Source organism: Protopterus annectens, chromosome 3.part0 (assembly GCF_019279795.1).
Source record: "Protopterus annectens isolate FY-2018-M chromosome 3.part0, PAN1.0, whole genome shotgun sequence".
NCBI lineage: Eukaryota > Metazoa > Chordata > Ceratodontiformes > Protopteridae > Protopterus > Protopterus annectens.
The window spans coordinates 211,865,330-211,881,814 of NC_056731.1; the positions used below are offsets into that span (position 1 = coordinate 211,865,330).

Below are 16,485 nucleotides of genomic sequence, written 5' to 3' on the forward strand. Positions count from 1 at the left end.
TTCTGCATCAGTTTCCTCCTTCTGTTGTAGAGTTTGTTTATGGCAGGGGACCATCAGATAGTCTTCCTTTTTTTGGAGGACAGCGTCTTGGTTCTATTGGGTATGGCGAGATCCATGCATTTGTGTACGTGTTTGTACAGTGCATTGGTGTATGATTCGGCGGTCATGCAACTATTCTCCATTTGCATGGATGCCGTGAAGTTAACCACCTCTGTTCTTAGGAGCTCAAAGTTAGCAATGGAGAAGTTTTTGATGGTGGTCACCTTTGCGGGGGTGGGAGGGATGTGGATTTCCAAGGTGATCAGTTTGTGGTCTGATCTAACCAGGGAGGAGTTGACTATTGATGTAGAGCAACGGTCACCCATGTTAGTAATGACCAGGTGAAGGATGTTGCTACCTCTAGTGGGGCTAAGAATGAGCTGGTCCAGGGCATTGGAATTAATGGAATTAATGAATTCCAGGAAACATTGGGCAAGTGTATTGATACATGAGTAGATGTTCATCGTGCATACAGCTGCAGTCATTACAGATGGGTCCTCGGTCGGCCGAATTCCAATGTCTAGGTCTGGCGTCGGTTGTCGTCGCTTCTTCCCTGACGTCAGTGCGGCAGGGGTATAACAGAGAGGCAGCAGACGCCATTTTCTTCAGTCTTTCTTGCCGCGCGGTGCCCGAAGCAGAAGCAGTTCGCAAGTGCCGGTCGGCCAGCTCCTGAGATTTACGAAAGTATTTCAGCCAAAGTCTTCTTGAAAGCTAAGTACCCCGTTGGGAAAACTTTTCTTGCCTCAGACCGATGTCAGAAAAAGTTAATAATTGCATTTCATGTGGGAAGAAAATACCGCATAAGGATTTCCACTCTTTCTGTATACCTTGCTTAGGCCCAGACCACGACGTCTCGGCCTGCTGTTTTTGTGCTAGATTCAACAAGCGCACTATTAAGCGTCGGGCAGAGTTTGCCCTTCACTTTTTTTGGCAAAAAATTTAATTATATTGTGTTGTCTGATACTCCGACTCCAGTTTTGAGCAAAAAACGCAAAGATAAGGACCGACATACGAGGTCCGCACCATCTACTGAAACCACGCTAAGGCCGACTACCGGTTCACCGGTACTCAGCGAGGTGCCTACGCAGCCCCTGAGTACCGATGACACTACATTACCGGTGTCTTCAGTACCAGAGGTCGCAGGCTCCTCGGCCCCCATTCCTACTACAGATACCGACGCCACTCCTGGCGGGGAAACTCAGAATTTAGACAGGCCTGCCATTTCTCAAGGGGTCTTCAGGCCTTCCTCCTTCTCTATTAAAGCCTTCACTAAATCTAAAGCAGCCATGAAAACCAAAAAACAGGTTCCTCAGACCCCCTCTCAAGGCACCATGCCTAAAAAGCAGATGCTTAAAATGGCTGAGGATTTGATTACTCTTATTAGGGGTTCTCAACCCCCCTCTGACAAAAGGCCCAGATTAGAGGAAGACTACCCTTCCTCAGATCAAGCTTCTATTACCTCAGAATTATCTGAGGACCAGGATTATGCCTGTTCTCCATTCAAAGACTCTGATGCAGAGGAGTCTATTCCCCTCGGTCTCCCCCCCTGAGGACTTCTCTTTTGGGGAAACCCCGCATACATTGAGGGAACACTTTCACTGGGAAGGCCAAGATTACTCAGATTCCAAGAAAAGGCTCAGGGAATTTCTTCTGCTTCCCCAGCATAGGCCCCTGGCTATCCCTCCTGTTTTAGATATATTGGATGATGTGTACACAAAAGCCATCCTTAATCCAGATTCTTTGCCTCCAGCTCCTGTTAAACCAGACCGGTATTACCGGGTTCCTGATTCTCACCAGTTCCTATATAAAAGCCATACTGCTGACCCAGAAACAATTTCACAGGGTCCCAATGGAATTGAGGCCTCTACTGCTAAAAACCCATTACCTTCAGAGAGAGATTCCAGAGCTTTAGAAAGGTGGGGGGAAAAGGTGTACACCTCGGCCACTTTAACCATGAGGGCATTAAACTGTCAGTTCCATATGTTAAAGTATCAACAGTTTTTGATATCTCAGCTGAAAAGCAAGATGACACAACCAGAACAACCAGATTTAAGAGTTGCAGGATTTGTTGCATGGTGCAGAGCAAGTGGGTAAACATACCTTGCAGTGTGGTTTTGATGCTTTAGAGGCCTCCTGTAGAGCTGCTGTTACGGGGTCTGTTATACGTAGGCATGCTTGGCTCAAAGAGCAAACATTACCAGATCATGTAAAAGCTAAATTATTAGATGCACCTCTTCAAAAAGATGTATTGTTTGGTGTTAAAGCTGAGGAGGTACTAAAGAAAATGGAGGAAAAAGCGAAATCAATGCTAACAGTGAAATATTTCCTGCAGGTACAACCTCCACGTTTCAGCAGAAACTGGCCTTCAAAAAATTGGTCCTTTCCAGCCACGGACAGACCTCAAAGGGGCAGATACAGACGCTCAAGGGGTAGAGGGCAACCTCAAGGATCTTTCAGAGCCAGACAGTGGCAAGCACGAACCCCAAGAGGTGGAGAAGATAGATCACAGTCTTTTAGAAAACAGACACGATGACTTCCCCCTACACCTGCCAAGCAAAGCTTTAATGGTAGCACCTTTGGGCGGAAAACTGACATTATTCTCAAAAAATTGGCATATTGTTACAAAAGACAAATGGATTCTGGACGTTATAGACAGAGGCTACAGGTTCCACTTTCACACCCTTCCAAAAATGAGAGGCATGCCAAACCTGCCACAAAATCAAAGGGCAGAGGCACAAAAACAAATTTCAGCTCTCATGGACATGAAAGCAATTCAAGAGGTACCTGCAAAAGAACAAGGTCAAGGGTTTTATTCCAGACTATTCCTGATACCAAGAAAAGACAAAGATTGGAGACCTATCTTAGACCTATCCATCCTAAACACATATCTACAGGTGCCAAGATGCTCACTTTACAGCAGCTTCTTCCCATGCTGGGCAAGGAGTCTTGGCTGGTAACATTGGACCTCAAGGAGGCATACCTGCATGTCCCTATCAGACAAGATTGCAGAAGATACCTCAGATTTCCTGCAGGTTCAACCCATTACCAATTCTCTGCATTGCCCTTTGGCTTATCTACTGTGCCCAGAGTGTTTACGAAATGCCTGGCATCAGTAATCGCCTTCTGCAGACTACAAGGGATACAAATCTACCCATATCTGGATGACTGCCTGATCCAAGCAGACAGCAAGGACATATTACTGCAGCACCTGGCGTTTGTAATAAAACTGTTAAACTTCCTGGGATACACCGTCAACAAAAAGAAATCAAAACTAATACCCTCTCAGCAAATAATTTTCCTGGGTGCCAGCTTGAATACAACCACCCAGATGGCCTACCTCACGCCAGACAAACAAGGGCAACTGTCTCAATACTTCAGAAAAATGGCAACTTTCACCAGGCTAACTGCAAGGAAAGTCCTGCAGGCTCTGGGATTCATGGCATCTTGCATCCTACTAATCCCATGTGCAAAGCTGCATATGAGGAAACTTCATTGGTACCTAAAAACATTATGGTCTCAACACAGCCACAGCTTGGAAGCAATTATACCACTCATTCCATGCCTTCAAAAGGAATTTTTGTGGTGGACTCAAGCTTGCCAAAGAAACACAGGTCTTCCTTTCTGTGTACCTCAAGCAACTCAAATCATCACAACAGACACCTCAGACTACGCCTGGGGAGCACACATGACAGATCAGTGCATTCAGGGAAAATGGACCCGAAAAGAGAAGCACCCAAATGCTAGCCGTGCAAAATGCTATTATGACAGTCGGACCTACTGTATCCAGGCCAGCTATTGATAAGGACAGACAACACCACAGTGATGTGGTACATAAACAAACTGGGGGGGGGGGGACTCCTTCATACCCCCTGTGCAGGCAAGCCATGACCCTATGGAACACAGCACTGGAATTGCAAATTCAACTACAGGCACAATTCCTGCCAGGGAAGGAAAACACAGTGGCAGACAACCTAAGCAGAAATATGAAAGATCCGCACGAATGGAAGTTGCATCCTCAAGTTTTCACAAAGATAACTCTGGCATGGGGACAGCCAGACATAGATCTCTTTGCTACCCACAGAAATTGCCAGTTGAAAAAAAGGACCTATCATCCACAGGCCTGGAAAGTGGACGCACTTTCCTTCAATTGGGCAACATTGACGGTCTGTTACTTCCCACCTCTTCCTCTGCTGCCCAAAGTTCTATTAAAAGCCAGAGCAGAGAGGCCGAAAATGATTCTCATTGCTCCAGACTGGCCAAGACAACACTGGTATCTGCTCCTGAAGAGCCTGACACATTCCCCACCATGGACCCTCCCTCTAGTCCCTTTTCTGTTGTCCCAGCACAACTACAAGACCCTTCACAGCCATCTCAAAACCCTAAATCTAGCTGCATGGAGAATTCCTGGATTTCCCAACAGATTCTCCTCTCCAAGGAGGTACAGGATGTCATCTTGGAGGCCAGAAGACCTTCTACTAGAAAAGCTTACTCCGCCAAATGGAAACGATTTTGTGCCTGGAATCAAGAAAAGGGACAGAATCCTTGGGTAATAAATATACCTCAAATTTTACAGTACCTAGCTGAGATGTTAAACAATGGACTTTCCTTCTCCTCCATCAAGATCCATGCTTCAGCCATTTCTGCACAATACAACACAGATCCTCCTTTATTCTCTCATCCTCTCTGAAGACAGTTCCTCAGAGGGGCAAAGAATATAAAACCCCCAAGGAAACCACCAGTCCCTGCTTGGGACCTCAACTTCGTATTGGAAAAGCTGACCCTTCCTCCCTTCGAGCCAGCTTCTTCAACAGAGCTACAATACTTGTCATGGAAAACAGCCTTTCTTCTGGCTATCACCTCAGCCCGCAGGGTTTCGGAGCTACAGGCCCTCATGGCTGTGCAACCATTCATCATTTTCCATCAGGACAGAGTTTCCCTACCTTTATGCCAAAGGTAGTATCCAGTGTAGCTTTGAATCAGACTATCCACTTGCCTACCTTTTATCCTAATCCACAAAACAAAGGGGAAAGACTACTACATTCCTTGGACATTCACAGACAACTTTGTTACTATTTGGACAGGACAAAGCCATTCAGGAAATCTGAGCAACTCTGTGTCCTATGCTGCAGGTGCTCAAGGAAAGGCTATTTCCAAACAGACAATTTCAAAATGGATAGCCCATTGCATACACTTTTGTTACTCATTTCATGGAAAAACTGTGCCTGCATGCATCAGATCCCACTCCACCAGAGCCACAGCTACCTCTGCAGCCTTCCTCAGGGGGGTCCCTACCAAGGACATTTTGGAAGCAGCCACCTGGAGTTCAGTGCACACTTTCTCCAAGCACTATCACCTCCCACTATACTCTAAATCTAGAGCGGGCTTTGCCACAGCAGTCCTGCAGGGCATCCTAGCCCCACCTAGTTCCACTTAGTGCCTACCACCCTTACTTAGCTTTGGGATTCTACCCATCTGTAATGACTGCAGCTGTATGCACGATGAACATAGTACAGTTTTGTACCTACCATAAATGTAGATGTTAGAGTGCTCATACAGCTGCAGTCCAGGTTTCCCTCCCTCCATCCCCTCTTAGGACAGGCCTTATGACAAACACCTTTTCATATAACCTTTTTGGGGTATTCTTTTATGGTGTATTTGCTTGCAACTACTGTTTTTTGATTTATCAACATTGCATCTTTGCATAACATTATGTTTGCCTTCCTTCTGGGGGCACCTGACATCTAGGGCAAGAAAAACTGAAGAAAATGGCGTCGGCTGCCTCTCTTATACCCCTGCCGCACTGACGTCAGGGAAGAAGCGACGACAACCGACGCCGGACCTAGACTTTGGAATTCGGCTGACCGAGGACCCGCCTGGCAGGATAACCCATCTGTAATGACTGCAGCTATATGAGCACTCTAACATCTACATTTATGGTAGGTACAAAACTGTACTTTTTCCCTGTTAATGGATGGGTTGTTGAAGTTGCCCAGTATGAGTGCGCTAGGCTGGACCTTAATATTATCCAGGGTGCTTAGGAATGTGGAGTGAGTGTCTTGGGACATGGTTGGGGACCTATAGCAGGCTACAACCTGAATCGCTGTCTTACCCAATGTTAGCTGCACCTGAAGTATCTCTGATGCATTATGTTGGGCTACCAGTACGGAGGTGTGCGCATCCTTTATGAATATTGAAACATCACTGCCTTTGGAGCTTCGGCCCAAGTTCTGAGGCCGAAAGGTGTGGAAAGAGTTATAGCCTGGTAGTGCAGGGGTGCTTTCTGCTGCCTTGAACCAGATCTGTTACAGCACAAATGTCAATGTTCTCCATTTTAAGGAGTGCTTCAATCGAGTGCATTTTGAGATTTAGACTTCTAGCGTTGAGCAGCATGACCCTCAGATTGCATTTATTTGTAGCTGTTATGGTGATAATTTGGTCTTTGGAACACCACCTAAAAAGGGCACTATAGAGGTGGCAAGAACCTTGGCCAGTATCCGGACGCCAGGTGTGACAGATGCAGGCGACCTCTGGCAAAGCATCAAGGTCTGTCAATCATGTTATCCCAGGCGGACAGATACTGGACCCCCTTAGAATGACAGCAGAAACTTAGCCAACAGACACTTGGCTAATTGTTGAAATCAATCATTTTCTGCTTGTACTGTGGTATCATTCTGGGTGATGGTAGAATGCTGCTCAGGGCTAGGGTTGTACCCGCCTGGGCTATATAATCCGAGAGCTCCTCCATGTCTCTTTTCATGTAGTCCAGCGAGGTATGTCTCAGGTCATTCACACCTACATGTACAATGACAGAGTCATATTTGCACCTGTTGTTGAGGGACCTGAGTGCGTGCATTATATGGCAGATCCTGGCACCTGACAGGCAGCTGACTATTACTGTCTCCTTTTTCAACCTAGTGAGTGGGACGTCAGAGTGCCTCACTATTGAGTCACCTATGACTAGAGTGCTGGGCATGCTGTTTTGCCTTGGGGGGCTTTGGTCGAATGGCACACTGTTTAGGAGAGTTATGTGTCTCTTGATTTGTGTTGTGTTGTGGTGATAGTGTGTGTTTCTGCCTTGGAGGTCTCTGCTGTTTGGGTAGATTTCTATTGAGAGCCTCTGAGAAGGTGGGTGTGTGGTTTGCATTTTTATGTGAAGGCAGTGCTGGTGTGTGTTCTGGGGGGCTGTGTATTCCATGTGGTGTGGTGCAAGTGTTGACCTTCTCCTCTTGTCCAGCTATTCTGGTCTTGGCTGGCTTCCAGTTATGATGTATAAGTACATCTCTCGCAAGTCTGACTGTTGGGGAGGTATGGGGAGAGGGTTGTCAGTGTACATGAGGCAGTTGCTAAAGTGCCTCAAGATGCCCAAGGTTAACAGGAGAAAGCACAGGGAACTGACCTTTAGACATTCCTGGAGGGGTGAGCATTAACAAAAAGTACTAGAGCAGTTTCCTTGTAGAGCATTTAGTGCAGGTAGCACTTTTGTGTGCTACAATAATTGCTACAAGAAATCTGGTATGGTAAAGTATTAGACTAAAGCTAGTAAAAGTGTGAGAGAGGGGAGAACTAGCAGATCTAAGGGAAAAATTGAAGAGCAGACTTGGGCACCTCTCAGGAGCTTACAAACAGTCCTGGATACAGCAAATCTGTATCTGGGCTAGATAGGAAAGGTGGGAAACAAGTGCAAATGCGGGCTTTTAAACCAGAAAGTTGAAGGAGATGGAAAAAACTGCTCAAACAGATGACAAACTACAATTTCTGGGCCAGAAACCACTCCTCTTGTTTCATGTAGTCTTATCAAATTTGACCATTCCTCATCTTCCAAAATTCCCAATAATCTCAGATTTTGCCTCTGCCTTCTCCTCCTTTGCTGTCAGTTGTTCCACTTGCTCATTTTGGTTTAATTTGATATATCCAGTCCCTTGTCCAAAGTCAAAATATTTGGTACTGAACAAGCCCCTTGGCTGTTACTGATTCTGCATGATTCACTCTTGCTTCTTCATATGGTTCATGTATGCCAAAGAGAGACTGGTCAGATTTTACTTTTCACTTCTTATTAGTTCAATCCTATTTGGCACTCTTGTAAAATCACTATTGTTAGATCTCTACTTAATGGCCTCAAAGAAGTGCTGCTTTTCCCAACATAGCTTGTCATTCTCTTCACCTTCAAAAGCTCACATTCAGGTACACAATCTGTTTCTGCTGTCAGCAGCCAGTAAAAGTCATTGTCGCACTTCAGTACACAAAGAACCTCCCACACTAAATTGCTTTAATTATTAGAATTCCAGAAAGACCTAAGGAGCCAACTAAGTTCACTTAAGCACTGCAAGAGTTTTGCCTGTATGATGTGTTGTGCAACAACAGTAAACTTTTTATTTTTGGGCACTACAGTGAGTAAATAATCTGAATGACCATCTGTCTTTGTATCATTTTGTGGTTCTGATGACCAGTAACCAGTACCAAATTACCCCCCCCCCCCATGGCATGTCAAATGGTTGAATGTGGTTGTGTGGCCGCAGTTTTTGTATGATTTAATATGCTTTTTTTTCCCTAAATCTTTGAACAGACGCTAGAGAAATGAGGTTGAGGTAAAAATGATTATGATTTCAAATGCTGAAATATGTTGCAAGTGATGCTGAAGCAGATGTCAGGTTCAATACTTTTTGTACTGTTTAGCAGGAAGCTGGAAAGGTGAGCTTGAAAGAGGTTCCACACAGTTTGAATCCAGGATTTCAAGGGCAGCACAGATGTATTTTTTTTTCCAATTAACTGCCTTTCTTTTCGAAGCCTATGTAGCTTCTTTTCTAAGTGTTTTTTCTAATTTCTTATGTGTAATAGGATGTTTACCATAATTCAAAATATGCAACTCTTGAGGAACTGCGGCAGATTTTTGTGGAAGATACTGAATCAGATAGTGAGATCTTTGAAGGTTTCACAGAAAGTGAGCTGCATATGAATGACAAGATGGAATCCATGGTAAGATATTATTTTTAGTGTACTGTCCATAGAAATCATCATTTGATTTAAAGCAAATGTACCTGAAATAAGTTAAAGAACATTTGTGCTTGTATTGAAGTGTAGATAGTATTAAGTAACAGTAATGCTTTGGTCCTAGGCTTCACTTTTTTGTTGTAATTCACTGAATTAGAAATTTTAGGCTTGTAAGAATCATGTTTAATGGACTATGTGTTTTTGTGTGTGTTTTTGTGTGTGTTTTTGTGTGTGTTTTTGTGTGTGTTTTTGTGTGTGTTTTTGTGTGTGTTTTTGTGTGTGTGTGGAGACATCAGAGTCCAGCTCATCTAAAGGCCTTGGGATCATGGAAGAACAACTTATCCATGGTGTTCCTACACAAGAGGGTTTTATACCCTGTATGCAAACTGAGCAGAATGTACTGCAGCTGTTGCTGCTAACCAAACCACTTAAAGCAGCCAAGAGTCATGCTGTCATGCAGAGGAAACTGTAATGAACCATGCCATTCTCTAGTGAACTGTATTGAACCATGCCGTTCCCTAGTAAACTGTAATGGACCATGCCATTCTCTAGTGAACTGTATTAAACCATGCCGTTCCCTAGTAAACTGTAGTGAACCTTGCCATTTTCTAGTAAACTGTCAACAGGTATGCAGATCATCCTGCAAAAAAGTATCCAATTAGGATTTCTGAGTGATAGCAGTGGAAGGAATTAGGAATTTCCCAGCGTAGATTTGTTAGTGAGCAAGTGAGTCCTTTTTATTAAGCCTCTTGATGCATTTACTGATGTTAAGTGATATCATTACTACTTCACTAGGTGTGTATTTTTGTAGGTCATTCCAGAGGACTTCATTTTATTGACGTGATTAATCTTACCCAGTACGCAATTATCACCATTCTGAGCCCTTTTCCTCCTCTTGTATCTAAATGAAGTAGCTACAGTGCAGAGTTGGTTGGGACACTACTGGTATCATCTATCTTAATAGAAGTAATGCCTCAGCCAGTCTGACTTGTGTCCTGTTACTTAATCATTGTTTTACCTGTTGAATTATATATGGTGTGACAACCCACCACTGGACCAGTAATCAAGGAGCCTCAGTCCTCACCTCTGGCACCAGTGGGGTGGGTGGGGGGGGGACGTACACTGGCAGGATGACAAGGTACACACACACAGTATTTCAAGATGCAGCTCTCTGCATCAAGTGTAATTTCCCTTAAGAGCACACAGAGACCACAGTCAGTCCAGGGCTGGTTTCTCCCTCTTTTTCCAGATCCCCAATAAGATTCTCCACTGGCAGAGCTATAGAGTTGAGATCTCATCTGAGTGACCACGCCAATACCTCCAGTACCCTCTCTTTTCCAACTAGTGCTTTGCTTTCCTGCCCAAATAGCTGACACACACACACACACACACACACACACACACACACACACACACACACACACACACACACACACACACCTGGGAAAGGCTGGCACAGGTATACTAGCTATGCCTCCTTTTGCCCAGACTATAAGGTAGTTATCACTGCCACCAGCCAACTCCTTATTGGCTACTGTAAGGCCCTTAACAAAGGATGTCCAATCTTACTGTGTAATATTAATATTAACACAAATGGTAGTCTGACCAAGAGCAAGGCTATTAGGAGTAAGCCCGCACAGTGTCACCAAATAAATACAGTATGCAAGTACTCTCAAAACTTAAATATCTTTAGACAGATCAGCCACAAGGAAAGATTATAATATATTTAATAATAAATGATAAAAGAACAAGAAAATACCCTGTATATAGTCACAGTGACATCAGAGTTCAAAATCACGGGAAATATTTAAAACAACATTGTAGGACAGTCTCAAATAAAAACATCTAAACTATGCTTCACTATATTCCTGGCAGAATCTAAGAGAATTACTATACTCTAGTTAACTAGTTAAGAGCAAGGCAGATGTGGTGAATGGATCTTCTGGTTGTTATTTGGTCCAAAACAGAATACAGAATGCAGTGTCTAGGAGACTTTTTAAATGAATATCACAAATATTACTGCTGGGATAGCTTGCAGAATGACATCATTTCTTGTCATCTGACTCTATCCCAGGTGAAACCCCCACTGTTGGAAGCTGACTGTATTTAGCATCTACCTGTTAAAATACATAGACCTCAGATCTTTGGCAGATGCTGTAAGTCATAAAACGATTACATTCCTTCACATTTCAAGACTAGTAATTATTTCACCCTAGAGACAATGCAGAAAGGTCCCTAGTTTTAGAGAGTGTATCCTTGCTGCATTGAAACTGAAGGAATTCCATCTGTTATGGCATAGCCATAAAGTCATTTAATTTCAGTTATTTTTCTGAAGTTTACTCCAATATTCCAGTTTCCACTGTTAACATATATACATTTAAACAGTTGCAATAGTGCATGTACATTTCTGCTCTTTTCCAGTAGGGCACACTGTGGTTACATTTTAAACAAAAGCACTTTATAAAATATCTTTTCAGCACGTGCCTGTACAAACCAGTTCGATATACACATGACATAGGTTCATAGATTCATAGGATCATACTAGGCTATCTGCCCTGGGGCATTTATAAGCCTAGCCCGATTGTGTTTGGCTTACGCCACCCCTTGATTTGAGTATACTGTGCCCTTTTTAAAGTTTAGTTTACTGTGCCTCTGTCTAATAGTGACACAGAAGTAATCCCCGGGACAAATCTACGATCCCCCATCCACTCATCAAGATTCTTCTTGAAGAGAGTCAGTGAGGTGCTCTGCCTAACATGAATTGGAATTCTATTCCAGAGAGAAGGGAGCCTCTGGGTTATGAATCTGTCCCTCCAGCATGTTCTATTTATTTCTGTGCTGAGGTTCAGGTCCCTCGAGCGTGTGGCTCAAAGGGATTTAGATTTACTGAGGTGGAGCATGTCCATTAATTCTGGGTTGGACATAGCTTTATATGTCAGGCATAGATCGCCTCGAAGTAGGCGGTATGCAACTGAGTAGAGCTGGAATTTTTTTAACCGAGCAGCATATGGCATCTGTTTGAGTCTCTTGATCCTCCTGGTGAGGTACTTTTGGGGTCTTTCTAATTGCTGCAGGTGTCGGGTAAGGTACATCCCAAAGGGGGCATTGTATTCTATGATGGGCCTGATGAGGGATGAATAAAGTGGCATGATTACTTCTCTTGATCTAGATGTGAATCCTTTCATGATGAGGTGGGCTATGCAGAAGGTCTTTCTAACCACTTTGGCAATGTGGTTGTCAAAGGAGAGATTGCTATCAACTTGGGTCCCCAGATCCCTAATTACTTTCTCTGTACTTAATGGGTTACCACCTATGTGGTAATTTGTGGGCACATTGTTTTTGCCAAAGGGTATGACTATACACTTTTTGGCATTTAGCTTTAGACCATGGCTCTGGCACCAGTTATCCGTCTCTGCGAGACCTTTTTGAAGGATGTTTGTGTCAGCTGGAGAGTCAATTATGGCGCCCAGTTTACAGTCATCTGCGAACTTGGTGAGCCATAGTCCTCCCACGTTGGCCTGTACCTCAGAAAAGTAAATGCCGAACAAGAGAGGTCCCAGGACAGAACCTTGTGGGACGCCACTTGTGACCGGTTTAGAGTCTGACATGGCTCCAGCAACTCTGACTCTGTGGGTTCTATCTTTGAGCTAGTTTGCGACCCATCTTGCGACATAGGGGTTTATATTTAGGCTGGATAGCTTATCTATGATGCCCGAGTGGGGTATTGTGTCAAATGCCTTTGCGAGGTCCAGATAGGCTGTGTGGACTACCTTCCCTTCATCTATGGCCTTGGTGGCTGTTTCGAAGAAGTCAACTAGGTTCACAAGGCAGGATCTGCCCTTGAAGCCAAATTGGGTAGGATCTAGTGTCTGTAGGTCCCCAATGTCTTTGTTTGAGTTCCATGATGATCCTCTCCATAGCCTTGCAGACTAGGCTAGTCAGGCTTATGGGGCGATAGTTTCCAGGGTCCGCAGAGGTGCCACCTTTGTGGAGTGGGACCCCTGTTGCTGTACGCCATTCTTTGGGCACATATCCTGTAGTGAGGCTGAGATTGTACAGCAGTTTTACTTGAGGGATTAGTTCTTCTTGGAGTTCATGTAGGACGCAACCCGAGACGCCATCTGGTCCCATGGAAGCAGTGTTTTTTGCTTTGGAGAGGGCGGCCTTCACCTGAGCATCAGAGATGTTTGGGAGGCTGCACTCTGCCGGGATAGATACTTGCTCTTTTGGGGTGGAGGGGGAGAAGTTTGCACTGTATCTGCCAGGATATTAGCGATGTCTGTGGGTTCAGTGTATTTTTTGTCGCTTAGAATCAACTCGGAACAAGTCTGGGAGTTGCATCCCAGGTTCCTAACATAACTGAAAAAAGCCTTATGATTGTATTTAATGTCCTGTGCAATTTTTCTCTCGAAGCTGGCCTTGGAGGATTTTATGAGGGATCGTAACTTTTTGCTACTACTGATCAGAGACGCCTTCCCTTTTAGGGATTTTGCTCTATCACGTAGTAGCTTCCCCCTTCTGTTGTACAGTTTATTTATGGCTGGGGTCCACCAGACTGGACGGCTGCCTTTGGATGATTGGGTCTTGATTTTGTTTGGGATAGCATGATCCATGCATTCCTGGAGATGTCCGTAGAATGCGTTTATATAGGATTCTGCAGTTTGGGCCATAGTTATCACTGGCCCTGGAGCCTTGAAGGATTCCACTTCAGTTTTGAGAAGTGTGAAGTTCGCTTTTGAGAAGTTTTTCACTGTGGTTTTCTGGGTGTGGGGGTGGGGTCGGGATGTGGATATCCAGTGAAATTAATTTATGGTCTGATCTTACCAATGAGGGATATACTTCTGGTATGGAGCATAGAGTCCCCATGTTGGTAATGATCAGGTCTAGTATGTTTTCCCCTCTTGTGGGAGTGGTGACTAGCTGTTCCATAGCATTTGAGTTTATAAATTCCAGGAACCTTTGGGCTAAGGTGTTGGGGCTTGAGTAATGCTCCCAGTCTATGTTTGGGTAGTTGAAGTGGCCCAATATAATGGTGTTCGGAGAGATCTTCATGTTCTCCAATGTTTTCAGGAAAGCCGAGTGGGATTCCTGACTTTGAGAGGGTGGTCTGTAGGATGCTATAAACTGAAAAGCAGTCTTGCCCACTGTCAGTTGCACATGGATGGTCTCCGATACTTCGTGCAATGCCACTAACCTGGAGGTGTGGATATCCTTGATAAATATGGAAACTCCCCCTCCTTTTGTTGTTCGGTCCGGGTTTTGGGGCCGAAAAGCATGATATGAGGTATAACCTGGTAGTGCTGGGGTGCTCTCTGGAGCCTTGAACCAGGTTTCTGTCACTGCACAGATATCTATGTTCTCCATACTGAGGAGAGCTTCGAGTGCATGCATCTTGAGGTTAAGACTTCTGGCGTTTAGTAGCATTACCCTTAGTTTCTTGTTCCTTGTGCTGTCTATGGAGGTGGGTTTGACTTTTGAGCCTTGCCTAAAAAAGGCACTATGGGGGTGGCAAGAGCCTTTGCCAATATCCGAAAGCCCAGGGGTGACAGGTGCAAGCCGTCCCTAGCGAAGCAACGTGGCTTGTCGAGCATGTCATCCCAGGCTGACAGACACTGGATCCCCTTTGAATGACACCAAAATTTTAGCCAGTTGTTAAAATTGATCATTTTGTTTTTATACTGCGGCATCATTCTAGGTGAGGGTAAGATGCTGCTCAAGGTCAGGGTCATACCGGCCTGGGTTACATGATCAGAGAGCTCCTGTATGTCTCTTTTCATGTAGTCATGGGAGGTACGTCTCAGGTCATTTACGCCAGCATGTACAATGACTGAGTCATATTTGTATTTGCTTTGGAGTGACCTGAGTGCTTGCGTTGTGGCGGATCCTAGTGCCCGACAGGCAGCTCACTGTGACCTTCTCTTTATTCAGCCTGGTCAGTGTGTCTGACAATAGAGTCACCTATTACAAGAGTATCAGGTGTGTTATTCAGCCTTAAGGGCTGTGACTGCTTGGCACACTGACTTTCTGTGCTATGTGTTGTACGTGTTTTGTTTTGGGGTAGCGTTTGCTTGGATGTCTGCTTTGGAGGTCTCTGTTGCTTAGGTAGATTTTTATTTAGAGCCTCCGTGTATATTTTTGTGTTTTTATGTGTTTGGTTTGCTGTTGTGGTGGGACTATGTGATACTGGAATTGTGTTGTGTGAGGTTACCTTCTCCTCCTGACTGGTTACACCAGTTTTGAGATGAGAGAGCTCAACCTCCAGTTTGGCTATTTGGTTGCATCTCTCACATATATTTGAACTTGTTTGGAGGAGGAGAGGGTTGTCCGTGTACATGAGACAGTTGTAACATTGCCTCAAAATTCCCAGATTCACCAGCTGGACTGGAGAGGAAACCATTGACTGACCTTTGGACATGCTAGAGTAATATAGGGAACTGAATTAAAACAGACCAATACGGGACAAGGTAAGAGGGTTTTAAGAGAAGGGAGATCAAGGAGTTAGGAATTGACCCAAAATGGCCAATAAAACTACAGTTTCATGGCAGTAACCACTCCCACAGGGGCAGGCAGGCTGCTCAATGTTTATCACTGCCACTGATGAACACACAAGAGACTTACCTTTAGTCCAAGCGAACAATGGCTTCCAAGAAACTTACAAACAGTTCAGAACAACAAATCTGTAACTGAACTTTTTTAAATCTCAGAAAAGTGGGGAAAAAAGCAAGATTTTTTTTGTTTTTTTTTAAGGAAAGCAAAGGTTCACAAGTATCAGCAAGTTGGAACAGTGCAGTAAATGACCCCACACTTGAGTGCTAGGCCAGAGACAGATAAAATGCAAGTTTTAAGAAAAAAACGATTTTAAAAATAAGTGCAGACAGGAAATTCAGTAATCAGCTCTAGGTTGTGTTCTAAATACAGTTACCAACACAGAAATCAAGTTTAACAAGCCAGAAAATGCTCAAAAGTAGGCGACAATGCAGAAAAACTTAAATAATCTGAAGCAAAATACTTAAAATCTCAAAAGTGGCTTCTTTCTTCTCTCAGCGTTTTCCCCTCTTGGTGGGTGCTTCACCAACAGCCAACAAGTCCAAAAAGACGCCAAAACCACGAGGCAATCTGGTTTTAAGAGAGGGAGATCAAGGAGTTAGGAATTGACCCAAAACGGCCAATAAAACTTTCAAGGCAATAACCACTCCCACAGGGGCAGGCAGGCTGCTCAGTGTTTATCACTGCCACTGATGAACACACAAGAGACTTCCCTTTAGTCCAAGCAAACAATGGCCTCCAAGAAACTTACAAACAGTTCAGAACAGCAAATTGTAACTGAACTTTTTTAAATTTCAGAAAAGTGAGGAAAAAAGCAAGGTTTAGTTCTAGTACATTTGTAACACAAGCATCTTATACAGATCATGTTGATATTCACAAATGACATATAATTTACAAAATTCCAGATAGCTG

The 16,485-nt window shown here is 44.1% G+C and overlaps 1 protein-coding gene across 1 annotated transcript in view; it reads left to right on the top strand.

Moving 5' to 3' along the window:
* CDCA7L (cell division cycle associated 7 like) overlaps positions 1-16,485 on the top strand; it is a 167,626-nt gene that overhangs the window by 33,795 nt on the left and 117,346 nt on the right. Inside the window, exon 3 of the mRNA XM_044064699.1 lies at positions 8,875-9,012. Within this exon, the coding sequence (XP_043920634.1) occupies positions 8,875-9,012 (138 nt within the window). The remainder of the gene's footprint in view (positions 1-8,874; positions 9,013-16,485) is intronic.